At 39.5% G+C, this 26,898-nt stretch overlaps 2 protein-coding genes across 3 annotated transcripts in view; one reads left to right on the forward strand and one right to left on the reverse strand.

The window, feature by feature from the left end:
- Positions 1-1,875: 1,875 nt before the first annotated feature.
- Positions 1,876-20,045, forward strand: LOC144520001 (semaphorin-7A). The gene is made up of 14 exons (XM_078253585.1): positions 1,876-2,393; positions 4,740-4,867; positions 5,475-5,543; positions 5,629-5,727; positions 6,047-6,155; positions 6,583-6,687; positions 6,823-6,965; positions 7,144-7,322; positions 8,001-8,103; positions 8,468-8,654; positions 9,754-9,869; positions 10,671-10,810; positions 12,940-13,016; positions 16,397-20,045. Exons 1-14 carry the CDS (start codon positions 2,294-2,296, stop codon positions 16,750-16,752), a joined length of 1,911 nt encoding a protein of 636 aa, XP_078109711.1. The 5' UTR covers positions 1,876-2,293; the 3' UTR covers positions 16,753-20,045.
- A 2,912-nt stretch (positions 20,046-22,957) lies between these two features.
- LOC144520011 (AT-rich interactive domain-containing protein 3B-like) overlaps positions 22,958-26,898 on the reverse strand; it is a 57,966-nt gene continuing 54,025 nt past the window's right edge. For both annotated transcript variants that reach the window (XM_078253606.1, XM_078253597.1), the window contains exons 7-9: positions 26,147-26,422; positions 25,676-25,768; positions 22,958-25,095 (exon numbers count right to left, since the gene is read on the reverse strand). In XM_078253606.1, the coding sequence (XP_078109732.1) occupies positions 24,899-25,095; positions 25,676-25,768; positions 26,147-26,422 (566 nt within the window). In that variant the 3' untranslated portion in view covers positions 22,958-24,898. The remainder of the gene's footprint in view (positions 25,096-25,675; positions 25,769-26,146; positions 26,423-26,898) is intronic.

The following is a 26,898-nucleotide window of genomic DNA, read 5'->3' on the forward strand; positions in this document are numbered from 1 at the left end:
TCACATTTAGGCTTGGGAGTGGTATGGTTGCTCTAATAGCGCCCCCTAATTGGTTTTAGCCCTTGGGCACATTTTTGATGGCCTCAGTATATACGAAAACTCACAAAAATTGGCCCCCACATAAACACCTAGGAGCTTTGCGAGACTGTACAGCGATTTGGCCCATACCTGTAAGTGGGCTCCATAGTGCCCCCTAATGCGTGGAAGGCCTTAACTTGGACATAGTTGCTCCGATCTTCACCAGATTTAATACCCATATTGCTCTAATCATTGCGGACATATTTCCCATTTACCTTCATTAGCTCCGCCCAACCGGAAGGCGGCCATTTTTAATTATGCATTTTTCAGGTGTTTTATATTCTTTCGAACTCATCCTAGGCCGTGATTTCAATCTTCTTGAATCTTTACAGGTAGTATCTGTTGACCCTCTTGACGAAAAGTTATCAAGAGAATTTTGATAGTTGAAAAAATGCGCAAGTTACAGCAACTTCCTTTCTAAACAGGAAGTTGCGTTATCTTGGCAACAATTATTCCGATTGCCCCGAAACTTGACAAGGTTGTTCGTCATGGCTGGTTTAGCATCTGTCTATTAGATGGCCGATGTTTTTTTCAATTAATTAGCAAAATATTGATATATGGGAAACCTACTCTGTCTAACTACTCCTGGGGCGTGAGTCCGATCGGCACGAAAACTGGCATATAGACTCAGAGGACCCTCGTGACAAAGAGTTATCAAAAGAATCTTAATAGCTAAAACAATGCACAAGTTACAGAGGACCAACTTCCTGTAGGTGGGTGTCAAAATAGGAACGATTGTATCTTGCACACGGCTATTCCGATGGACACAAACCTTAAGGCAGTTGTTCCTCATGTGCCAATGAGGCTGTGTGCCAAATATGGCGTAAATCGGCCTTTAGATGGCGCTGTATTCATTTTTTTAATTAATTAGCAAATTCGCTTTGAGCGAAACCTACTTTTTTTAACTCCTCCTAGAGCGTGAGTCCCATCTGCACAAAAATGTGCAGGTAGACACGGTGGACCGTCATGACAAAAAGTTATCAATATAATTTTGATAGCCAACACAATGCGCAAGTTACAGAGTTCCAACTTCCTGTAGGCTGTCGAAACAGGAAGTTGCGTATCTACCAAGATTTATTCCGATTGACACCAAAAATGACACAATTGTTCTGCATAGGGGCTTGAGCATCCATGCCAAATTTAAAGTGAATCGGCCATTAGATGGCGCTGTTAGAATTTATTTTATTAATTAGCCACATCGCGATATATGGGAAACATACTTTGTCTAACTCCTCCTTGGCCGTGAGTCCAATCTGCACGAAACTTTGGATATAGACTTGGTGGACCCTCGTGACTAAAAGTTATCTAAAGAATTTTGATAGCTAAAACAATGCGCAAGTTATGGAGGAACAACTTCCTGTAACATGAACGGTTGTATCTTGGCAAAAGTTATTCCGATTTTCATGAAACTTAGAATTGTGGTCTACATGTAATGTTGCGTCTGCCAGTACCCCCGATTGCAAGAAGGCGAGGGCCCGTTCATCGCTGCTTGCAGCTTTAATTACACCTATACTTGTATATCGCGTTGCACTTTTCTGCTTTTTTTGCACTCCTGGTTGGACGCAAACTGCATTTCACTGTCTTTGTACATTGTACACTGCACAATGACAATACAGATTAATCAAATTTAATCTAATCTAATCTAGTCTCCAGTACTGCAGGAACATCATATTGATATTGCCACTGCCATTTTCCATCCATCCAACAGATGGCCTCAGACTTTCCTATCACTTCCCCTTCATCTGACTGCCCCTGCTGTGTTCCCACTTTCCTCTGCAGTTGCCTGCACATTCACTTTTCCCTGCTTCTCTTGTGGGCAGGGAACTATGTTTAGTTTGGAATGTTGGATTTAGGCCTACTCATCCCCCTGAACCTTTTTTTTTTTAATCCTTTGCATTCCGGTCTTTAATTTCCTCGTTTCCCTGCGCACCTCACACAACGTAATTGGGCTTGTTTTAAAACGTTTTTGTAATTTTTTTGTTTTGTGTTGCTGTTAAATCTGTTAAAAAGTCTCAGATTAAACACAACTGGTATTGGATTAATACATTGTCTTTCTCCAACCAAAGAAAAAAAGGTTGTATTAGCCCATACAGAACACACCTAAAGACTCTTCTGCAGTTGTATTGCCATACCTACAGTAAGCTACCTTCGCAGAAGCAGCGCTGAACAGACGCTCAGCACTTCTTCATGTCAGACTGATGACACCAGACACACAATGGCACTCTTACACTTAACGGTATATTTACTATTGTCATGCCTCAATAGTTTGACAGAGGCGAACTCAACGCACCCGAGGATGACAATCACAGAGAAAGGTATGAAATATTTATTATTTTTCTTTAACTTCGAAATAGGACATTGTTGTTTAAATTGCGGTGATGTAAGCTATAATAACCCTACATGTTGTGAAAAGAAGGTAACTGTAATGGTTTATAATGTTTGAGGAGTATGAAGAGTTTTTCCCAGTTAATTTAAACACAAACTAAAGTAGATCAAGACTGTCGTGCTTAGTCTGAAAAAGAAATAAAACGCAACAGAGGCGCTGCATTGCGACTATAATCACTAAAGTGCTCCTCTGGCACAGACATCAGCGTTTTGGCTGTTCAAGCGTGAGGATGGAGAAAAAACGTGTACCAAAGGCAACATTCCTGCATGCACACACGGTCATACCAATACACGAGTCATTAATATTATAAGAAGTGTCATATACTCAGAATATAAATCAATTTAATGTAATTGTAAACGTATTGTTCAGTATGATTAAAACTAACATGTACTGAAGAATAAGAGTAGGCTATATAATCAATTTTGAAACTTTTGGAAGATTTCCGTAATTGAACCAAATAGAGGAAATTGTGACTTCCTCATGAACAATTGTCCATTTTAACAGAGGACATGTTAACATTATGTTAACATGTTAACATAATCTAAAAGAATGCATCATAATGTATTAGTTGATTACATTTTGTATTAATAATCTAAATCTGAGAAGTAACTAGTAACTAAAGTTATGAAATACATTTTAGTGGAGTGGAGTAAAAAGTAAAAAATATTTCCCTCTGAGATGTAGGCTAGTGGAATGAAAGTATAAAGTAGCATAAAATGGAAATAGTCAAGTTAAGTACAAATACCTGAAAAATAGATATGTAGTTGGAAGACAGATATTAAAGTATACCCTAATGATTGAAAGGACTTTTCACCTGATTGATGAGGAAGTGAATGCATCTTCCTGGCAGACAGGCGACTACAGACCCTTAATTTGGTTGCATAGTGATAAGTGGGTCTTGGTTTGATGTACCATCCATTGGAATGGAAGAATACATCATTTATTTATTAATTTTGTTAGTCAGTCAGTTAATAGTCTACATCTACGATGTTCCACTCCCGGGATTGCTAGAGTGCCATCGGAAATTCCACCGGATTTCACTCTTTTCGATGTCTGTTACATTTTGCTTTCTTTGTGTTGAAATTCCGGTGTATTTCTGAGGACTATGGTTAACTGCTCCTCAGATCTCTGCAGGGTAAATTGAGACAGGTAGCTAGACTATTTGTCCAATCTGAGTTTTCTGTTGTACGACTAAAACAACTTACAAGTCTCTGATGTCGTTGTGTCTGAGGAAGGATTATGGTTTATCAGGAAGCTCTATTAGTTACCTCTTGGCAGTTAGCGTCAGTCCAAACTAAAGGAACTTTTACTACTCAATTAGACACTGATAAAGCAAAATGTTCATCGTCCAAATGATGAACAAAATCCCAAGTCAAAGTGGATTGTTTTAACAATAACTAGATGTAAAGAGTGGAAACAAGCTGACTCGCCTGTTGTGGGACATGAAGCAAGCAAAGCATGTTATTTCTGAACTGGCCAGACACAAAGCCTCTATGGTCAGCTAATTGTAGAGGAGAGTGAGGAAGTTTCAACATGCAAGTGTTCCTTTCTGTGCTAGGCAAGACTACTGTACCATTGCATGGCCACCGTGAATAGAGACAACATGGAAGTCTTGAAAAGCAGAAATATTGACATTTTTATTTTAATTTACTTCTGATTCTCTTTTTTGTTTAGTATACTTATAAATTGAATATATTTATATATTTTGGTCTTTGACTGTTGGTTGGACAAAACAAGCAATTTATTGTTTGAATATGGGATTAAAGGCGTACATTTTCACTCAGTCCCTCCTGGAAGAATAGAGTTTAACATGAAAATTGACAAAAATAGTTGTGTGAGTAAATAAAAAAAAAAGAGCTGAGGGAGAAGTTTGAATCCTTACTTAACCCTTACTTAACCCTTACTTTCCACCTCTGAGAGACACATATATCTTACTTGAATTCATTGATAGACGGCGTATGGCCAGATGTTCTCGTCCCCTAGGAGTGACCTGTTGTTGCCTACGTATTCCCCTAGTCTCATCTTACTACAATATGGTGTTTCTAGAAATTCCACAACATTGGGGACATCGCTGTCTGTGCAAGAACTTATGCAATAGAGATATTTCAGTCTGGACCGACATTGCCATCAATAGATTCATACCCCTAGCATGGCTAATAACAGGTTAAAATGTTACTGTGTACTGTATATAGTTCAGATGAGTACAATCAATGACAATTTGACCTTTAGTATATTACACCCAATGTTTCTCATTCATTATTTGGTTTTACTGTAGAGACTTCAATAAAAAGGATACCTTTACCTGGACACCATGCACCTGTTGGGATTGTTCTGGAAAGAGACCGTGTCATAGCTGCTGGACAGACGCACCTGAATGCATTCCACTTTCAAAATCCTCAGAAGGTAGTGAATATTTCTGAATGTGTTACATAACTCAGGCCTTAATTCTATAGCACACAACTCTTTTATATAAATGGACGTTCATTGAAGCCAATGCCAAATGAGTTGATATAAAGATAATTAATTCTATCAGCTCCACAAAACTCTCTCTGCATTTCTCAGTATGGCTGTTTACTAAATGATTTGGTCCGGCGACTTTCGCGCACAGCAGCTCGAGTGATGCATTTTACATCACCGCTGAGAAAGGATAGCAGCGCTCAGCTTTGGCGATGAAGACGACATACAAATCACAAGATACTTATCTCTTCTGAATAGTCCCATCATGTTTTTTTAATCCTCCGTGTCCTCCTTGATTTGACGGGTTAAACATTACTAGGAACTCCGTGGAGGAGGGGTGGGGATGGTGCACGATCACGGATCACAGAAGGCTTGTATCATGTGGACGCGCCAACAGTGTTGTTGTCATTACTTCAAATTCCTCATGGGCAACAACAGAAACTACACACTACAGCTTTAAATGGACATCTAGAGTCTGCAATCAAATAACAGATAGCATGTATTTATAGTGATGTGGATATAGTCATAGTCCTGCTTTTCTTTCTCTTCACAGACTCCTGTGGAAATAAGCGTGTTGTGGACAGAATGCATCGACAAAGGGCTTCCCCAAAGAGTGAAAGCGGTAATTAAAAGCAAACTTCCAAGCATGTGGTATGTTGCACAGATCTGATTGAAATATCCCAAACATTCTTGCTCTTGTGATCTAGAATTGCAACTATAACATCACTGTGCTCCACAAGAAGTTAGAGGACAACCAGGTCTTTCTGTGTGGAACCAACGGCCAGGAAACAGTCTGCTGTGACATGGTACGACACTACAGATATTTACTGGAAATGTTACTGAGAATGGAAGGAACACGTCTGTTTTGCTGTAACATTGGGACATATTGGAAATAATCACCTGTGGTGCTCCTTTCTGTCTGCTCATTGTAGCCACTTCTTCTTCTTCTTCTTCTTCTTCTTCTTCTTCTTCTTCTTCTTCTTCTTCTTCTTCTGTGTATTTGAAACAAAACACTGTACACTTTCTGCGTATTCAAGTTTTTTCAGACGTACCTGTAAGATGCATATACTGAATCATATTTGCGCTACCGGATGTGGGGATAATGAGATCTGTGTTTTCCTGTAGGATTTAGCAGAGCAGTCACCCAGGTGCATTCCCTCTGAAAAAACGGACAACATAAAAATAAACATAAAGGGATTTGTCATAAAGGAAGGCGAACCGTCTGCCCTTGTGGGTGAGTTTCTGTACACATAGGATTATTTTCTATGCTGATAAATCTCTGCTTTCTAATTTAAGAGTTTGTCATAATGGCTTTGGACTTTTTTAATCCTCAAGGGTGCATTTGTCTTCCCTACTCGTCCAGGAAAGGTGTTTGCTGAACATCTATGCCTTCTTAAGCACCACTAACCTGCTTTACTCAGCTCAAATCCCTTTTAAATGATTTTGTCTCCTTTGCTACCATTGCTTATAATGAGATTGCCCTGGTGCTTCCTGCTTGTACGTAATATTTACTCCAGACTCCAGTTTCTCCCACTGGCATCACAGCCAGAACAGACATAGCTTAGAAGTAAACTGGCGTCTGGAATATCAAAGGTGAACTGATGCCGGCTGCAAACCAAAGCACAGCGATGCTGCTATAATGCCCTAAATATTCTTTGCAGAATCAAGCGATAGTGATCTCTTCATTACATACTCTGGATCTCAACAGTCTGTTGGCATCTACAAGTTTGGGAAAAACCGAATTACACCCGCAATACAAGATAAAGGTATTTGCATGGAGATACTGTAGATTGGTTTTCTGTAAGGACTTGAGACATTTCATGAGTTAAATTATGTTCACTTAAACATGTATATGTACTAGGCTAAAGAGATGAATATTTACATAGTTTTTTTGTCTTTAGAGCAGCAATATGTGGGTTTGGTGCCCATAAGACGGGGAGACGACTCCATGCAGAGCAAAGTGTATGCCTTCTATAAGGAGAAAAACAAAGACACAGGCTTTTACAGTGAAATGTGGCTCCCTTATGTGACCCGGGTTTGCATGGTAAGGCTACATAATTAATTTGAATGTGTTTAGCTAGACTAACAACTAGTTTTTATCATCAGATATGTGCACAAAGAAGCTGCTCGTAAACAAAAAGTGTAACATATCCATTACATTTAAGTCATTCTATATGCATTATGAAGGAGTGATTGGTCATTTGGCTTTGGATTGATTCTAGGAAGATCGTGGTGGTACCAAGAAGTATTTGCAGTTCAGCTGGACGTCCCAGATGAATGCCAGGCTCTTCTGCGGATACCCTGGCAGCAGACAACACTTATCTGAGCTGGTGGATGTGGCTACTGTACATGCAGACCAGTGGCAAAATACCAGGGTTTATGCACTCTTCAGAAATGAATGGTACGACTCCATTATCATTTATGTATTCACAAAAGGGTAGAAAGGATACCATAAAGTAAAACACTGCTATTTTTCAAGATTGAATCATGTCGGAGTAAAATAAATGATCTAAAACATTAAGTACAGTATATGGTGACCCATTTTGGCAAAGTTTGGACTATTTCTCAAAGTCTGGACCAAGGTCCGCAATCTGGACCGAATGGCAAGTCAATCTGGCTCCCAGCCCATACCTTGTGTTATATATATATACAACACCGTATGAAGTGTATAGATTGTATTTTAAAATAAATGTTCTATTGGTAAATAAATTGTTAGTGAGACAAGCAAGACTATGTTGCCTCTGCCACTTGTTGAGTGAGTCAGGGCAATGCAGATAATGCGGTCTTTACATAAAAAACAGCAGTCACGTTATGTTAGCCAATTTAACCCAACCACACAGCTGACAAATGACCAGACACAACGGGTTGTTTTTTTCTCATTTGTTTTACCAGATGACACTTTGTTTATGTTTCCTCTTTTATTGACAAGGGGAGTTCAGTTCTGCCTTCTAAACTCAGCAGTTTTTCACAGCTTTTGACCTGCACGGCTAAAATCTTTATTGACCGCACAACCGTTTCCTGTTGCTGCAGATGTCTCTGTGTACACCAGCTGACGACCTCTGTCTGTGTCTCTCTGTAGGGGTATGAGTGCTGTGTGTGTCTACTCGATACAAGATATTGAAAAGATCTTTACAACCTCCACATTTAAAGGCAAAGGCAATCACCCCAGCAGGCCTAGACAGGTAGGTGTCATGCAAATTGATCTGAGGTGTAAAATAACAACTATAATACATTGTCTCTTCACAAAATGATTCCTGCCATTGTTATGCTATCTTTCAAACCATATGCTTGAATGTAGTTACAAAGTAAAATGTATTATATACTGTAGGTATACAATAATTAACTCTGAGTGTTATATATTATAATATTTACGTACATTATTTACTAGTAGCTTTTAAGTATTAGCATTATTATTGTTCTCTTTTTTTTGTATTTTAAAGCCACTATTTATAGAAATTCACACTTTTACATCCCCAGACACAGGGTTTTTTCCATTCATAACTGAACCATCACAACACAAACCAAAACATATGCCTTTTTCATCAGTGTGTTGCAGACAGCACAAAGATTCCTTCAGAGGCTCTGAAGATAATCATGGACAATTCTGAGATGGAGGAATGGGTGCAGCCCATTAACAACTCTGGCCCACTTCTCTTTAATCACCACAGTTACACTCACATCTACGTTGACAGTTCCCAGAACAATCGCCCCACCGTCCTGTTCCTGTCTCTAAGTGAGTATAAAGTAATATGAAGACAGTTGATACTAAGAATAGTGTACTGTACTGTACATTGGAGAGTCATATCAAAACACACACAGGTTCCTTTAAATAGTTTGTAATACTGAGAGGAAAAGCATTTAAACAACCTATTGCTTGACATTTTAAATAAGCAAGAACAGTAGAGTTTAACAATGTAGCTGAGAGTGCTGCAGCTCTGAATACTAGTTTCAAGTATCTGGTTGGAAAAAAAAGGCCTGCAGGTGCTCGCAGCCTGATTCAGCCAAGTCCTATTTAGCTTACACTGAAAATAGCACTGTAGAGGAGTTGGAGAGAGCAGAATTGATCACCTTGGGCCATTGTGCATGTTTGGTGTGACTTATTGAGAGGTCAAACCCAAAGGTTTTATGCATGATCTAGAGATGCACCAATTACAACTTTGTAGGCCGATTCTGATTTCCGATTTTCTTTGAGTTAGGGCAGCCGATACTGATTTTAGCCGATTCCGATTTTATTTTTTCTAACCACTTTACAGCACACACAAATGTTTATTTTCTGTCTTTTCTTTAATAGAACATTTTGCACAGAACATAGAAAACATTTTGAACCACCCAACCCCCCTGTCTACAGGCCTATCTGGAGATCAGTGTGATGACTATTTCCAGATAGTCTGAGGAGAACCATGCCTTTGGTTTTGGTTTGAGTTTTTTTTGTAATTTCCCAAGAACAGAAACACATCATGTGAAATAGCTCATGAGAAATGTGTTATTATTTTTTGATTCCTTGTTTTTGTTTTTTTTAGCGCTTTGGCCTCTGGGTGACCACTCATAGAAAAACAAGATGACAAGACTAAAAAAATAACAAGGAGACTATTTATTAACTGGAGGCGAGGTTTACACAGGTTTTGAAGATGACATTTTTTTGAAAAATAATCTCTCAACAGACTTTTCATTTCTTAATTTTTTTATCAAAACATTTCAAAGACATTGCTGGAAGAGTCATAATGAAATGATGATGAAATACGCGATATGAGTGGGTTGGTTTGGGGTGTGTTTTATACAGGGTTGGTATTTGGTATTTAGTCATACTCGTGGGTTTGTCTGTCTTTGAACAGATAATGGAGGGATTCACAAGGTGATGCAGAGTAAAAGTCAGACCTTTGTCATCGCTGAGTACCAACCTTTCAACCACAGAACCCACGTCCTCCGCATGATCATGAATGCTTCCTTTGTGAGTAACACCCAAACCATGACACAAGGTTGGGGTGTATAAAAGACTTTAATTCATATGCCAAAAAGGTTATAGTCAGTTTAAAGTGCTCATATTATACTTTTGGGCTTTTTCCCTTTTCTTTATTGTGTTATATATCTTTTTTGTGCACGTTATAGGTTTACAAAGTGAAAAAGCCCAAAGTCCACCCCAACGGCGCTTACCATTTCCAACAGAAAACACTGTTCACAAACTGCTCCAAACAGCTCTATTGTAGTCCAGCCTTTACTTCCGTGACGAACGTGCGTCACTTTGTAACACACGTTATAATGCTCGCCTAGCTGCTAGCATGGCACGCCCTCATACTCTGCTTCTGATTAGCTAGTAGTCCTTACCTAGCTACTGCGCATGTGCGAATCCCAACAAAGATGGAACAGAAGTGCGATGCCTCACTCTGTAGCTAAAACAGAGAGCTCAACACACAGGGTGAAAAGAGGAGCTGCAGCAATGTGCAGTACAAAAAAAATTAAACCACATAAACCTATTCTGGTACAACCTCTAAATACAATTATGAACCTGAAAATGAGCATAATATGAGCACTTTAAATTTTGAATGTAACACCCCTTAATCCATGGTGAAACATTATTTTGTTTCACTATATATATAGTGTATATGGTTGAAATGACAATAAAACCCACTTGACTTGAAAATGGTAGTGCTTCTTAAGGGTTAGGGTTAGTCTAAACTTTTCCGAAAATATTGGTGTTTTAATAAAAAAATCAGAAATGGCCCAGTACAATTAAAACTGTGTATCATTGCAGAGGAAGCTGTATGTGAACTCGAGAAGTGAACTGGTCCAACTGGATGTGGCAAACTGTGCCCAGTATGGAAACAGCTGTGGGGATTGTGTCTTGGCCAGAGATCCTTACTGCGGCTGGAACGGCACCCACTGCACCCCTGAGTAAGACCATTCTGTACCTGGAGACATATAATCTACATATCCAAACATACATTTTCATTTCATCCAGAGATTACATATAACCTTAGCTTAAAGGTGCTCTGTGGGATTTTCTTGTAAACTAACTAAAGCTATGTGTACATTCACTCTTTCTTTTGTTTGCTTGATGTCTAACAAACAAACATTTGCATTCATTTTTAACAATTTCAAATTGTCAATTGTCTACATTCATTTTTGCTAGCGTGCACTCTCCTTCTTAACTACACTTGTCGGCACATTGCTACATTTCTTGCAGCATTACCACTCTTGCAGCGCACCAGCAGTAGAAATGTATATTGCGATGCCTGTTAGCCAGTATTTGGCGGAGAGCATTGAGGAGATGAGTGGAGGAGATGATTATTCTGCAAGAGTGGTTTAAAAAGTTGCTATGGACATTTTCACTACATAACTTCATTTGCAGCAACAAGAGTGTAGAAATGTGGAAATGAATTAGATCTCATGAGCTACTTACATTTCTGACTTAAATTACTGCCAATCATTTTCATTTCTTGTGTCTTTTAAAACTGAAATTCTGCATCCATGCCAGTTTAAAAGGATTTCCCCCAAAACAAATGATTACTTCAGAGCTATGACTTCTCTTTACACACACTAAGCTCTTGTGCAAATGTTTCACTATTCAGTTTGCACTGAGCATACATACGGCTGTCACACAGAAGTCATCTGACTGAAGGCTTAATGTCACATGTTATTGTTATTATGCACAGCAACTCAGAACTGCCAATGTTAGCAGTTTCTTCCAACAAAGTATTCTCATTATAATAAAATATGCAAAATATGTAATTTAGTTTTTCACATTGCTACAACTTTTATCTATCAGGATGACTTTAAAAAAGTGTACTCTCTTGAGAATGTAAAAATAGATTTCACATCCTGTACAGCCCCTTCAACCGAAGTCTGATCAGGTGTGATGATTCAAGGGTGTCATCATAACCACAAAACAAAACCTTCCTCTTATACTAATACTATAAGAGTTGTCTCATATGGCATCTCTCTGTTTTCAACTAAAACACTTGCAAATGATGAAGAACTGCACAGATTATGTGAACTGGTATTATTATTACATTCTTACAAATATACAGTTTCAGTCCACTGGCACAGAGTACCTGTAATAAATTAATTAATATGTATTTAATAATAAGAAAGGCTAGAATTATATTTGTGTGTGTGTGTGTGTGTGTGTGTGTGTGTGTGTGTGTGTGTGTGTGTGTGTGTGTGTAAACTTTGGTTCCCTAAAGCATTCACACTTCCTGTGGTTGATTACTTTTATACACATAAGAACATGTAGTCAAAATGTGCTCTTTGGGTCTACCAGGAGGAAGTGATAAGGACATTTTGCCCAAATTAGAAAAGTCTGACTAACAATGTGAACTGGAGATAAGATATGTAGTAGTAGAAGTGTATGTAATACACTGACTGGCAGTGCACATATAGTGTTGCAATGACTGCAAGCCCTGTCAAGCCACCCTTTACCCTACTTACCAGGAAGTGATGAAAGTGAAGAATGGTAGTTGTTACCGGATTTGTTAAATACTGGTGTGGATCTATAAGCAATCTAGTAAAAAAGAAATAATTTAAAACTTAATGTGGGAATGTACCTCACAAGTGTATTACTGTGAACACTAATAGACTGTACGCAGATGACTGCAATTACTGATTCATTTTACTTCCATTTCATTGTTTAGATTGCCTTTTGTTTCATAAGATAATCAGGCAAAGTCACATAGTAATAGTGGAATATTACTTATGATGTAACATGTATATGTTACCTAAAAAAAAAAAATTATTTTGAAGAGAGAAACTGGCAGCTGTTCAGAGAGGAAAACTAGTCTAAAAGCAAACCTAAAATACATCTCCTGAACTTTCTCAGTCTTAACTTCCTTGTATAGGTGCTTGTTGTCAATTTAAATGTAAGATGTACTTGCATGAGCTGGCAGGTAGTTTTCTTGTGGCAGGTGTGTTTGTGCATTAGGCGGGTGAGTTTGTGCATTAGCCCGGTTTGCTACCCCTCACAATGTCATTAATATACAGTAACTGGTATAGTTTTCTAACTGAGCTAACCTTTCCTTTGACAGTGGCAAACTGCAGGATGTGACCCAAGGCGACCATTCCATTTGTGTGTCTACGTCAAAGCTCCAGCAACCTGGAAAAGGTATCAAGATTTTGAGTTTACTGCAATCTGCGAAGCGTATTTCAATGAATTATAGTTTTGTTCACGTAGACAGCAGAGAAGTTTGACATACTTATGTATATGATGTACTGAAAAACAAAAAGTCGCTGTGTTCTTGACTCTTCATAGATGAGTAGACAGATAAGACACACAGATAAGCCAATGTTTACGTGCTAATTTCATGCAACTGCGGTGTCAAAACAAGCTCATCTTCAGCTAAACCACAGATAAACTGCAGCCTAGCTAAACATACTGTATAATCAATGTACTTACCTTCAGCAAAATTGTAAAATATTTGCCATTTAAAGCCGTTTAAAACAAAAACAAATTTCCAGTTTAGTATTTCACAGTAGTTCAGAAAAATGTCCAGAAATCTATTACATTGGAAGTTTATATTTTATCATTTAAATAAATGAGTAGTTCGTCATTTTGGGAAATATGCTTGTTAATCTTCTTTCCGAGAGTCTGTACGCTAAATATGAAGCTACCACCAGCAGCCGGTTAGCTCAGCTTAGCACAAAGTCTGGCAACGGATGGAAACAGCTAGCCTGCTCTATCCTACAGTCTGTTTCCAGCCTTTATGCTAAGCTAAGCTAACCGGCTAGTGGCTATAGCCTCATATTTACCAGACAGACATTACAGTGGAATTGATCTTCTTATTCTTGGCAAAAAAAAGGATGCAAGCAGGTTTCCCAAAATGTCAAAGTAAAGTATGTTGTCGTTAATGTTAATACCGTTAAAGATAACAGAATCGTTTGGACTCATCCTGTTTTGTGTCCTGATTCCGGCTTCCAGACCTTATCCCAAGGAGCCACCAGATGAGTGCTGCGATCTTTAGGCAACTGCACCAGTGTGGCTCCTCTTTTCTGGCAATTTTCAATCGCTCGAAACTTAACTTTGTTTCCCGTAATGTCATCGATAGCTTCTCTAGAAATAGGGTTGAGAAAGTCCAAAATAACCCCTTCCATTGTCAATCTCCACTGGATCGTCTATGTCCTATAAAGCACTGCTTACAAATACGCTGTGCCTGTGGGACCTGCAGGTGGGAGTGCATTGTGCCATGTGGACACGTCTCTGCATGGGCATAGGCTGCAGACAAGTGCAAGATGCCTGCTCACAACATTCTTCATACATTGTGTTGCAGAAAAAGAGTACAAACCGTTTGACTCTATTATCAGTTACCTAAAGTTGGTTATAAATGTAAGCGGAACAGAAAATGTGGAACAGGAAATGCAGCTGTGATGTACACAACGGCTAGGTGTTGGATCTGATCACTATATTACTATTGTTTAGACAACTAAAACAGACTGTCAAACTATTTATTCAGCCACTGTAGAAAAGCTTTAGCTATAGCTTGCAGACTCTATTGTGTGGTTTTGCTGTTCGTCCATCATAAACAGTTTCACTCACTCCATTATGTGAGCAAGGCACTCAACTTCCAAAAGCTTCTTCATGGGTTCTGGCCTATGGCTCACCCTGTGCACTGCCACTGACCCCTTTAAAATGCTTAGGGACTAACAATCACGATGTACTGACAATCGATCAAATTCTCTTCTTAAGGTTCACACAACACTGTTTTACCACACACAGGAGAATAGGTCTGCATTGGGATAACATGGATCCAAACAGATCAGGAAACCTGTAGGCATGCTCATAATAAGAAAACTCTTTGTGCAGTTGATTTGCAGTAATCAAATACACATGCAAAACTGAAAACTGATATGAACATGAAAATAATGTATAACTAGACAGAGCTTTACATATTTTACTGCCTACATAGCTCAGTAGAAGCAGCAAGGCACTATCTCTTTTGGGTTTGGGAGTGGTATATGTGTGTGCTCTCATGATGTGGGACATTGTAAAGAAATCGATCATCCACACCCAACACATGCACTTTATATCACAAATGAAAAGCTAATACGCTTTTTAAACACAACTATACTAATTCAAGTTCAACTACCCACTCTGAAGTCCTATTACATACTGTAATCTCTCTCTCTGCAGCTTGTCTCTGAATTCCAGGAATAAAGTTGACTAGTTGATATTCGTCATGCTTTTATCTTAAAAGCAACAGCCTTTGACACTACATACGCTGCATCACATCTTTTTAAGATAAGACGTTAAGTGAGAAATGTAGGCTGATTTGAACCCTTACCATATTATCTTACCATATGCTTCACATGATATGGGATACTTACAAACAACAGACCTGGTCACTTCCTAGAAGTGTGTGGTATCTTGCTCTTCATGTCAACACACTGCCAAAATTAATGTTGCCTCTGACATCTATAACAATGTTGGGCTGCAGTTTTAAGAGCTTAGACCTGTCTTTCAGAAATACAAAAAAAAGAAATTACAGTAGTCTTGCTGACTTATTTCTTCCCCCATTTTACAACTTTATCACCCCACTCCTGGTCATCAAGGGTGTACCACAAGGCTCAATTTTAGGTACCATATTTTTGTCATTTACATAAACTAGTACAGTCCTAATTCAAAACGTGCCTGTTTGGACAGGCCGATTTCCTGGCCTTAGGTAGTGCTACTTGCAGCTTTTTTCCGAGAACTGTCATCCAAACAACTTCACACTCAAAACAGCAATACACCTGGCATGACATAGAAGCGTCCTCTAGCAATGCTAGAGTATACGTGCCATTTGATCCATTTGTCAACAGCTAGCTATTTGGGACCAGGTTTCCGGCAATAAAACAATTAATCGATGATTGAAATGTTTGAGTTTGCTAAAATTAAACACCACCAGTCTCTCTTTCTTCATCTGTTCTTGAATGTACTGTCACGAGCAAACTAGAGCGAGCTGTACCCAGCATGCCGTTGTGACGTGGCGGTGTAACAGTTAATAGAGGTCCCCTCTCAATGCAGTACACAGGGTTTACATAACACACTACTAACAAATATGTCCTGTAGATCTAAAGAGATCACACTCAACACTGTACTTTCTTGGGTCCTAGTTAGATAACAGAGAGGTATCCTTTTATATTCCCATCATATACTGATGATACATAACTGTATACATAACTGTATCATCAGCATATGATGATAATAATGTTGTAAGAGTGCTTCTACTATTTATATTATACACTTATCCAGCTCCCTTTATTATAAGCTGGACCCTTGTTGTTCTACTCTGCCATTGAATATGTTCCTAAAGCATCTTAGAAAAACTACACATTTGAAACATTTTACACTGGTTCACTATCTTGGTTGATTGGCTTGGTCCGCTTGCGACTTGTCCAAGTGCCTTGCCAAGAGGCTTGTCATGCTCTAATTGAAATGAGAGACCTGCCTGGTTACACAAAGATTAAATAAAGTCTCAAAGCTAAACAGACCTTGTGTTCTTTTCTCAGTGTTTAGATATTCCACTGACATACATGCAGACGAGGCCAAGGGCAGCATCACACTTCCCCCTAAGTCCAAGTATTTTCTCCAGTGCCCGGTGTCGTCCCATCATGCCCAGTATACCTGGCGTCACCCTGAAAGCAACACATCCTGCAGTTCGATGGAGCAGCAGTGCCTTCTTCTGATCGATAGCATGGGTCCCGAGCAGGTGGGAACATACACATGTGTTTCGGAGGAGATGGGCTACAGCAGAGTCCTGGCCCAGTACCAACTACAGCTGGGGAGCAGGGCGGCGAGCCGGTCATCAAGCCCACTGGTATGGCTCTGTCTAATGGCTGTTCTGATCAAGAGTGTGGCCTATTAGTCCTGAAGAAATAACATGATACAAAAACCGAAATTGCGATAAACGACACTTCCTACTTCCAAGTGTCTGTATTCATACAATAGCAATGGCTGCAACATTATAACTAAAATGAAAATCTTTTTTTTTTTTTTATTTAACTAAAAAAACATTTTTTGATGCACTTTTGGCATCTATGCATCAGCGTCATTTTCAAGTGCAGTAGAAGTTAATTAAAAAATAGATGTCTTAATCTTGCCAACAATCTCCTTTTTTGATAATATAACTTAAAATGGCAAAAATGCTGATTGTACACAATTGACCTTTCGCTAAGCCACGCCCGAAAACCACCACAGGCCAATCGTGGCTTAGCAACCGTAACTAGGCACGGGAGGTCTGTCAAGCTTTTGAGCGAGGGAAACACCGTACACCGAAGCGTTGTGCAAATCCGATACCCGGTATTCTAAAAAGTTTGGACGGGGTGGTGGAATTTTTTCCTTCCCGAAACCTAAAACTCAAGGGGAGAAAGGCCGGGTGTGGATCAAACAGTGTGGGAGTCCCCATTCACAACTAGCTAAATGTCAACAGTATTAACAAAAACACATACGTTATGTATAAATAAAGACAATTCCGGCGCAAAACGAACCTAGGGGTTAAATAACAGATGTGTACCCACTCTGTCGCTCTCTGGGACATGTTTTCATGCTTTCATGCCGCCGTCTTGGGAGCTACTGTCTTTCTGCCCCGAATACTAGCGTTGTAAACTAATCAGCGGTCCGCACTAGCTTGTTTCAAGCTCCAAACACATTTGATTAGCATGAAAACATGTCCCAGAGAGCGATCGATTGGGTACACATCTGTTATTAACCCATCCTTAAGATGATTAAAGGCAAGACGGAGGCTCACTGACATACTTTAAAATATATTTCAGCATTTGTTAATCGCTAAAAATATAAGCAGGAGAATGTTATCATTGCAATTGCATTGAACAGTGTTCAAGCTAATATCTTGTGTTTATTCCACAAGATTTATGGATACGTTTTATAATTGTTATAATTATTAGATTATTTTCAAATGTCACTTACCCTGCTGTGCATGAACATAGCTGTTCTTCAATTTGTGTGTTTCCCATTTGAATGGTCAGCGTATGAGGCGGCTCACATTATTGCATGACCTATAGGCTTTAGCTTCAATTTTGATAAAATTATTCTCTCATCGGTTGCATATTACGTCGTGGATATATCCCTCGAATGCATACTGCAGTCCCTTTTGTCTTGCTCTCTCAGATATTTCACCTGTTCGCCAAAAATTACTAATTATCACCTTGGGAATGTCTGACATCGGTGCATACATACTGTAATGGACGTGCCAGGCACGAAAGCTTGACAGGCGTAGCAACAGTAAGTAAGGATGGCGGGGCTTAGTGAAGGGTCAATTAGGCAGAGCCTTCAAATGCATATTTTCAAAAGAATGTGAAGCAGAAAATGTGTATAAAAGCTCAACTATTCCTCATTTAGCATATCTGAATCCGTTGACATTTCAAAGTGCAAAATGTACTTTTAACCAATAATGATGATAATGAATATTTTGTTAGCATATATTTTGTTGATTCTGTTCTAATAACAATCTGAATGCAAAACTACACAAAGGGTGTAGGTGCCTCTCGGGTATTATCACATTTGCATAAAGTCACAGAATAAAAGATGGTAGATTTTTTTTTTTAAATGTTAATCATAAAAAATAACCTCTGTAAGATACTCCTTGCTTGTTTTAGACACCAGACAAATTGAATGTGTATTATTTAAGACCATGCCAAATAGAACATTTAATGTATCAGTTAAAATGTCTTTACTGTGTCATACAAATCAAGCAAGATGATATGTTACTTCTGCCATCATCTTTGGATCAAGATATGCATGTAGAGCTTCAGCCTGGGAAACTGGTAAATATCTAAACTGTGTGAGAAGAGGATAAACAAACCGGGGATTTAGATTATTTTTCAGAAAACTAGATGCTTAGCTGGACTATAATAATACAACATGATCAAAGAAAATGATGTCACACGTAGGAAAACGTGTGTTGGTAGGTTAGCCTAAAATATGCATAATGCTGCATTGCATTTCAGTTGTTCTAAAATACTACCTGTGATATCAATCCGTTTCCCTTTAATGTGAAATTCTTAGAGGGGACATTCTGTCCTATCTGTAATTTCCTGTCTTGCGTACTACCTCAGACTTGCTTAACTGACTTTAGACATTTTCTTAACAGTTTGTTAAGGGTTCTTTGTCGGGTACCTGGATAGCTCAGTTGGTAGAGCGGGCGCCCATATATAGAGTTTGAGTCCTCAACGCACCCGGCCCGGGTTTGACTCCGACCTGCTGCCCTTTCCTGCATGTCATTCCCCCCTCTCTCTCCCCTTTCATGTCTTCAGCTGTCCTGTCAAAAATAAAGGCCCAAAATGCCCCAAAAAATTATCTTAAAAAAAGGACTTCTCTATCCACCAAGTTACACGTATATAATGTGAAATATTAGCCCCCCTAAAAATTATAATAATAAAAAAGTTTGCGAACTTGTCTGTTAGTGACAGAGGACAAACAATTACAGGGTCAAAGGGCTTGAAACAGGTTTAATATCCTGTGTGTCTGTCACTGATGCTTTGCACCTGTAACCCAGTCAAGGAAAGAGTTAACGGAAACGTGATGTTGGCCAATCGGAGGTGGTTGTGCCCGACTCCGCCTTTGGTTGGATTAACACTTTTGCAAGGCACTGTGTCTACATTCGCATTAGGGGCTGAGCCCCCCTAAAGGTCTGATCCTAGAATCTCCCCCGGTTGTGACCCTTCTAAGGTGTTTTCAGATAGCGAGCGTTAGCACGTTATATTGCCAAATGTTTAAGGTTACATCTTGTAACAGAAAGTTCATTTGACCTGTATTTTCAAACTTATCTGCTCCGTTACCCTAAATCCCGGCAGTTGTAGCACTTTACTTTTCATAAAGAGATATCTGAGAGTAATAGGAGAGAGATAGTTGATGTGATATTTCCCATTGAAGGGTCAGTTCACCCAAACCACTCACATCTTTAACATGTTACATCTTTGTGTAGTTCAATGAATGAATATCTTTACCTCTAGTGGTGTTTAGCCATGCAGATAGCTTTGGTTATATTGGATATATCCTTCTCTGAGATTTAAAATAATGGAGGTACGGCACAGCATTTAAGATTTTCTAGAATGTTCCATAATTGATTTTCACTTACTTGAGGTGTTCAATTGATTTATTTTTGTAAGAAAATGTTATATAAAAAAAATTGTTTCTACAGTATGTGCATCTTTTCTTTGTAATAATTCAAATCTGTTTTCCTTCCATGCTTTACTATAATTGATCGTTACATTCAACCAGTTGAGTTCTTCAAACCTCATAAGGGAAAACAGCTGTAAGGCTGCGCCACTTGGCGACTGTCAAATAAACCTTTAACTAAAAGTTCAATTTTTTTCAGTCTTCTTAAAAAAGAAAAGAAAAAACTACCTGCTCCAGTCTAGCCCCTGTGCTCTAAAAGGGACAACACCATCACTGGTGGGAAAACACAGAATGGGTTGATTGGAAGTTGAACGTGAAGTGCTCGGAACACATTGGTTTGCAGTGTGGTGGTGGTGGTGGGCGGAGGGGGGGGGGTTGCTGTCAAATCAAGTCCACTTATAAATAAATATCAACACTTCCCAAAGCTAGAATGACTCATTAAAAAACCTGGGGCAATGTACCTGTGGAAAAACCATAGTGACAAATTTCAGTGATGATGTAGAGAAGTTACTGAACCTTTTATGCGTATGGACTGTTTGTGGAAAGTCTACGTGAGAGGATGTGAAACTGCTTCTAAAAGGTGAGTGGGTCACGCACACACCCACCCACACCCACACACCCACCCACACACTTGGTGGTGTCAGTGACTCAGTGACACTAGAAATGAAACACACACATGGGAATAAGATATAAAGTAAAACTTTATCATGACATACAAGTTTAAAGCCCTGAGAACCATATCTTTATATTACTAATATGAACAAAACTGAATGTGTGAAAACCACTTTGGAAAAGTGCTCCTCTTAAATACAATCAGCACAAACCAGTTTTTACAAGCATTCATGGGTTTTGTCCTATTTTTTGTTTGCTTTAATCAAAGAGAAAACTATAATATCAGTAATATAATTATTACCATGTCCATAATAATAATAATAATAACAACAGTACAAAAATATGCACAAACCCCACAGTTGAATTTATATACGGAGCATTGTACAAGCCAAAAACATAAAATTGATAAATGAGGTATTCGATAACCACTTGCATATGCGCCTGTTTTTACACAGATCAGGTTAGTTTTTAAACAATTTAAAACTGAATTAACTCCAAAATCATCTTAGAGACAAAAGGCTCTGCAGACTCCCAACTTCACAGCTTCCTGAGTGACGAGACCTCGCATACAATTACTGACGACACAAATCCAGAAATGCAAAACCAACGCCAACGTTGCATTCGGCGAAGTGACCCCAGCTTCCGTCAGTACTCGTCCCTCAACGCAGCTTCATTATCGAACACCACAGTGACTGCAGCCCACTGCCCTGAGGTATTGTGGTATGACGAGGTAGGGGCGGTCTCTAATAGACGCACACATACACACACGGATGCAGGCTCACAGGCACAACACATCATATATACTCATCCACACAGCAAATCAGGTGCCAAGAGCTTGGAGGTTTCCTGAGGTAACCCGATGGGTGGCTGGCTGGCTTAAGAGATCAGAGAGAAGTGAATGACCAGCCCTCAATGCTTTAATGGGCCTTTCCCATGGATGTCAATGAGGCTTATGTTGGAGAGAACTACCTCCATTTAAGTTAAGATTTGTTAAAAATGTTGAGAAATCATCTCCTCTTGCGATATAATAGATGTGGCGCCACCTGCAGTATCTCAAATTGCATTACAAGTGTATGTAGGAACAGCAACCACATACTGTATATACTGAACCTGCTTGCACGCACACACACACACACACGCACACACTTACATACACGCGCACACACGCAGATACACACACACACACACACACACACACACACACACACACACACACGCATACAAAGGCAGTGAAGCTACGCTAAACAGTCATTGCTTTGACTAAGCAGATTAAACAGAAAGACTTAGAAACAAGAAAATGTTTTAGTATCACAGCCTAAGGCATTAAGCTCAACTGTTACTAAAAACAAGGTCCACCAGGACAAAAAAAAAAAAACACAAATAAATAGCAAAAACTCTGTTGTTACCAACAGGATGAATGACAATTGGTGTCTAATGTCTGATTGAATTGAAAAGTGAAAATAAAAAGTGATTGCTCTCCAAAGGATTAAGCTTGAAGAGAAATACATTTTCCCAGCCAGTTGAGTAGTAAAAACTGCACTGGCCAGATCTCACCAGCAACTACTTTAAAGCAGCATCTACAGTTCTCACCTTTATCAAATACAGTTTGTGTGTCATACAGGGTTCTGAAGGGTACACCAAAAGGACTTCCGGCACCCTCCTTAAACCCTAAACTCTGATCTGCACTGCAAAACATATGCAAAACCTGACACGTAATGGCTAAAATACAGTCTAATAAAAGCAACAAGGCTGCCCACCTTGGGTCACACTGGGCTTAAAGAGGTTTCTAAACAATTAAAATGCCTCACATTCAACACAGATAAAGCTAGAGAATTCATTTTCACCCTTTGTGATATTTCAAAATGCAAAAGATTTACTTTAAAGGGAGAAAAAAAATACCTTACAATTGGAGGGATAATCCAACCGTTTCTGGATTATCAGAAAGTGGGCTTTTTAAGAAAGGGGCCAGACTTGTGGGCCTCTGTCCACAGTGGCTGAGAGAGTATGCGTTCACACTGGATGTGTTAAAAACCAGCCCCAAGAGACCTTAAGTGTAAAGTGTTACATTAGGGAGATAGCACATCAGCTATAGCACAGCGTCTGGGCTACTATTCTGGATAACAAAATTTAAATATCTGTACAATGTCTGTACATGTCATGTAATCAGATTTTGAGTCACTAAATCCAGTTATACATTACTTATTTCCATTGTAACTTTTCAATAATCAAGTCATGCCGTAAAATGAAACAAGGGAACTTGCAGATTTTCACTTGCTTTAAGAAAAAACACAAAATCAGATTAAATGAGATAAAATGCAACGTTCTTTCTTTGCAGTCCAAAACAGACCTTACACTGCCTTGCTGTGACCACAGCTCAATCAAGAGGAGCGACCTGGCTAGTCTTTGGTATCTAGCTGTGCAATAACCCGAGGCTAACGTGAACCAGAAGATTAGGGTGTTAAAACACTGGTCACATGATTGTACTGCTGCATATCATCTTGCCGCTGTCGTGAAGAAAAAGGCGCGTTAACTGCGATTTAGGTGTTCGCAGTCAAGTTTAAGGTTAACGTGTTCGATTGTTTTAAATTGTTTGACCCCTGCGACATGGAAACCTGTTCCTGCAAACCTGTGTACAAATCTACACGTGTCAGTGAGGAACTAACTATTCTTTTCCTCTTCCCTGAAAAAAACAACTTGAGGTAACAAAAAAAATAAAATAAAAAGAAAAGAAAGGAAATGGAAGCAAGCCAAAAAACAAGTTATACAAGTGAACACGGGAGGAGAGAGATAGCGAGCCCATCCCGGTTCCGTTTGTCCCCAGAAACCACCAGCAGTGTGTCAGTACGTTCACGTCAGTTTCAGTTCAGGTAGGATTTCCATCGCAGGTTGTGGCGTCAAGTCTTGATGGCGTTGGCGCTGTATGAGGTATGTAGTGTAGCTCTCCTTTTGAGAGAGTCTGATGAGGTATTCTTGAACAGTCATGTAGACTTGTGCATTCTTCACGTATGAATCCCTTCTTTTTCTTTAAATTAACAGCGATTCCTTGCAGGTGTCACATTGCTTCCTGAGAGAGACGCTCTCCAGTGCAGAGAGGTCTGAGGTCCAGTATGACGTCTGAGAACTATGCACTGACGATGATGCCATGTGATTGACATTCAGCTGTGTGGCTGCAGCTGGAGGAAGAATGCACAAACAAAATGGGGGACAACAAACTCAAACCTGATTCGGTACAACCTCTCTGTAACAGACAGGAGCTGAGTGGAGAAATGAGTGCAGGGTCTGCTCGGCCTGCTGTGGGTGGATTGGAGTTGCTGTCCCCCCAACTTTGTGCCCTACGCGTTTAAAGACCGTTTGTACGGACCTGCAATAAGTTGGATTTTTAGGTGGACATAAAAATGCCGTCCATTGCTAGTGAGAGTTTACAGCTTGGAGAAATCACATCCATATTGGGAGGTTTGTGTACATCATTAAACTTCCAACCAATATAATGGACTTAACATGATCTGAACTGAGGGCAGAGAAATGAATGAAATTAGGTATGTGCTGGTCTACAGCATCTGATCATTCACCAGTTTGAGTTCAGCAAGAGTCTACAGTGTGTTGAAGAAACCTGAGCGGCCCGGGTTGGAGGCCTGTACATGAGGTTCCACTGGTGAGAGTTACCCGACTTCCCCTGATTGCAACTAGGTCAAAAAGAATATAAAAATAAAGTTGATTCAGGTTAAATATACTACAGCTCCTGAGGTAAAGACACCACTGCAGGTTACTTGATTTGAGGTATGTAAAAAGAGAAAAACTAAAAACAAAATCATTCTAAAAACACAAAATCAAAAAGACGACAAAATGGCAACAAACAAACAAAATGTCCTAAGATAAAAACTTTTCAAGTTCAGTTGTGACTACACCTGTCAGTGGGTTTTGGCTGAGCTGATTGTGTTTAGCATGTACATTAGGATTAATGAGAGTATGTATGTGTAGATTGTGTGCCTGTATATGTATAATTGTGTTTGTTTGTAGTGTAGTGCATGTATGCGTTTGTATGTTGAATAAAATGCATAGCTGTGCGTTTGGGCACGTGCTGTCATATAATATTCTTGGGCTCTGTGTTCATGATTGGACAGCCAAGAGGTTGACAGGGTTGATGAGGTATTTGTTGTGCAACAGTTTGTTATTCTTATCGATTTCTCATTGTACTGTATATTCTTGCTGGGCCTCCCGGTGGAAGAGTGGCCTGTTGGAGCAGGTACAAAGGGAAGCCTGAGTTAGGGGGACCCGCTGGGGGCCGGCTCAGCCGAGCTGGGACCCTTGGAGGAGGAGGAGGACGTGGGGCTGAGGGTCTGAGCCAGGGGTGCAGAGAAGTTAAAGCTAGTGCTGGTTCCAGCAGCGGAAGCTGAAGCAGCAGCAGCAGCTGACACAGCAGACCCGGGGGCCCCACCAGACTTCTGGGCAAACAGGGTTCCTGTCGAAAAAAAGTAAGACATGGTGCCTTTATCACTACAAGAACAAACTAACCGCAGGGTCTTAAAAGTAATATTTAATATTTTCAAAATAAGTGCGTAGTTTCTGCCTCCCCCTTGAGGAATTCTAAGTAATGACAACAATTCTGTCGGTGCATCCACATGACACAAGCCTTCGGTGAACGGGCTTCACCCCCCACCCCTCCCCCACGCAGTCGCTAGTAGTCAAGGAGGACACTGAGGATTAAAAAAACATGATGGACTCAGAAGAGGTAATTATCTTTACTCGAGTTTCTGCGTGCAAAGTCGCCGGACGACACCAATTTCTAAACATAGCCAGTTAATTAGCTTTGTATCAACTCATTTGGCAATGGCTTGAATGTAACGGAAATTCATTATTATAAAAAAAAAGTCATGCACTAAAGCTTTAGTACTGAATTTTGTTTACAAAGTATTCTTTTTTTTTTTTTATTGCTCTGAATGTCGAGTACATCCACTTTAAAGGGTAGGGTAAAATAATTGCCACAGTATTACTATTTATCAATCATATGCAGCATTTAATAACTCCTCCCCCATACAAACCTGAGTAGATTGTGCCATTGACTTCCACTGAGACAGTGATGCTGGCATTTCCATTGGTTGAGATGCTCAGAGACATGTCCTGCTGCTTCTCATCTGAAGAAACAGAAATATATATATATATATATTTTTTTTTGTGTATTCACGTGACATATTTTGCCTCAAAATCCCAACATTAGTATATTTGGATGTGGTTATCTAGAAAGGGTGAGCTTAAAAACACTCCTGCCAAATAACTATCAATTTGAAATGAACTATTTACCAATTTCAAAGAGCTGAATACTTATTCAATCAAGTTGTTTTGGGCATTTTATATCTGTATATAATTTAAATAGATTGTCATTGTTGAAATAAATGTGGCAAAGTACAACTTGCCTAATACTAAGGTCCTCTTTTGACTCAATTGAAACACACTAAACTTACATCATTTCCAGGTTCTTTTAACAGTATTTTAACAAACGTGGCAACACCGACCTCTGGTGGTGATGGTGGGGGCTCCCAGGCGCAGGTTCATGGGCATTTGGGATGCCATGGCCAGCAGGTTGTGTTGGAAAGCTTGCTGCATCAGGCGCTGCTGCTCTTCTGCCATGCGGGCCATCTTCCTCTCTGGCCCCTCTCCTCCACCGCTGGTCTCCAGCTTTTCTCTCAGCTGCTCCAGCGTGGCGGCTCTTGCCAAACCCGCAACCTGCTGGTGCCCCAGGGCCAGTGCCATGGAGGGTCTCGCTGCCAGGATGGAGGAGGTCAGGTCATCTGGAAGAGAGAGAAAATAAGGGTTAGTTTGATGAATTGTAATGGATCTATTAGTCCATCTACATGGACTGAAAATAAATTTTGAAATGTACATCAGGTGAAGGTGAATGTTTGTCTATGTGCAATGCTGTATAGGATATGTAGGTATTTACAATGGATGGATTATCTACCACATATTACTATGGGAGAATTGGAATATTTCATCACATCAAATCAAATGACATTTTTGTGTCGGTCAGAATGTAGTTTGATCCCAATTTCACCAAAGTAGCAAACTGAAAAAATTAGAAAACAGACCTCAGGCAGGATTTTAGCACATGAAAGGTTGTATATCATAAAGGTATTCAAAAGAACTGTCTGTTAAGACCCCAAGGCTTCATTTACATAATTTTACTTTTTTAAAGGACTCCAAGTGATTTTACAGAGACAGAAATAACTTCCCAGAACCCCACTTTAAAAACCACTAATTTAAATAA

This window comes from Sander vitreus, chromosome 1 (genome assembly GCF_031162955.1).
Source record: "Sander vitreus isolate 19-12246 chromosome 1, sanVit1, whole genome shotgun sequence".
Classification (NCBI taxonomy): Eukaryota; Metazoa; Chordata; class Actinopteri; order Perciformes; family Percidae; genus Sander; species Sander vitreus.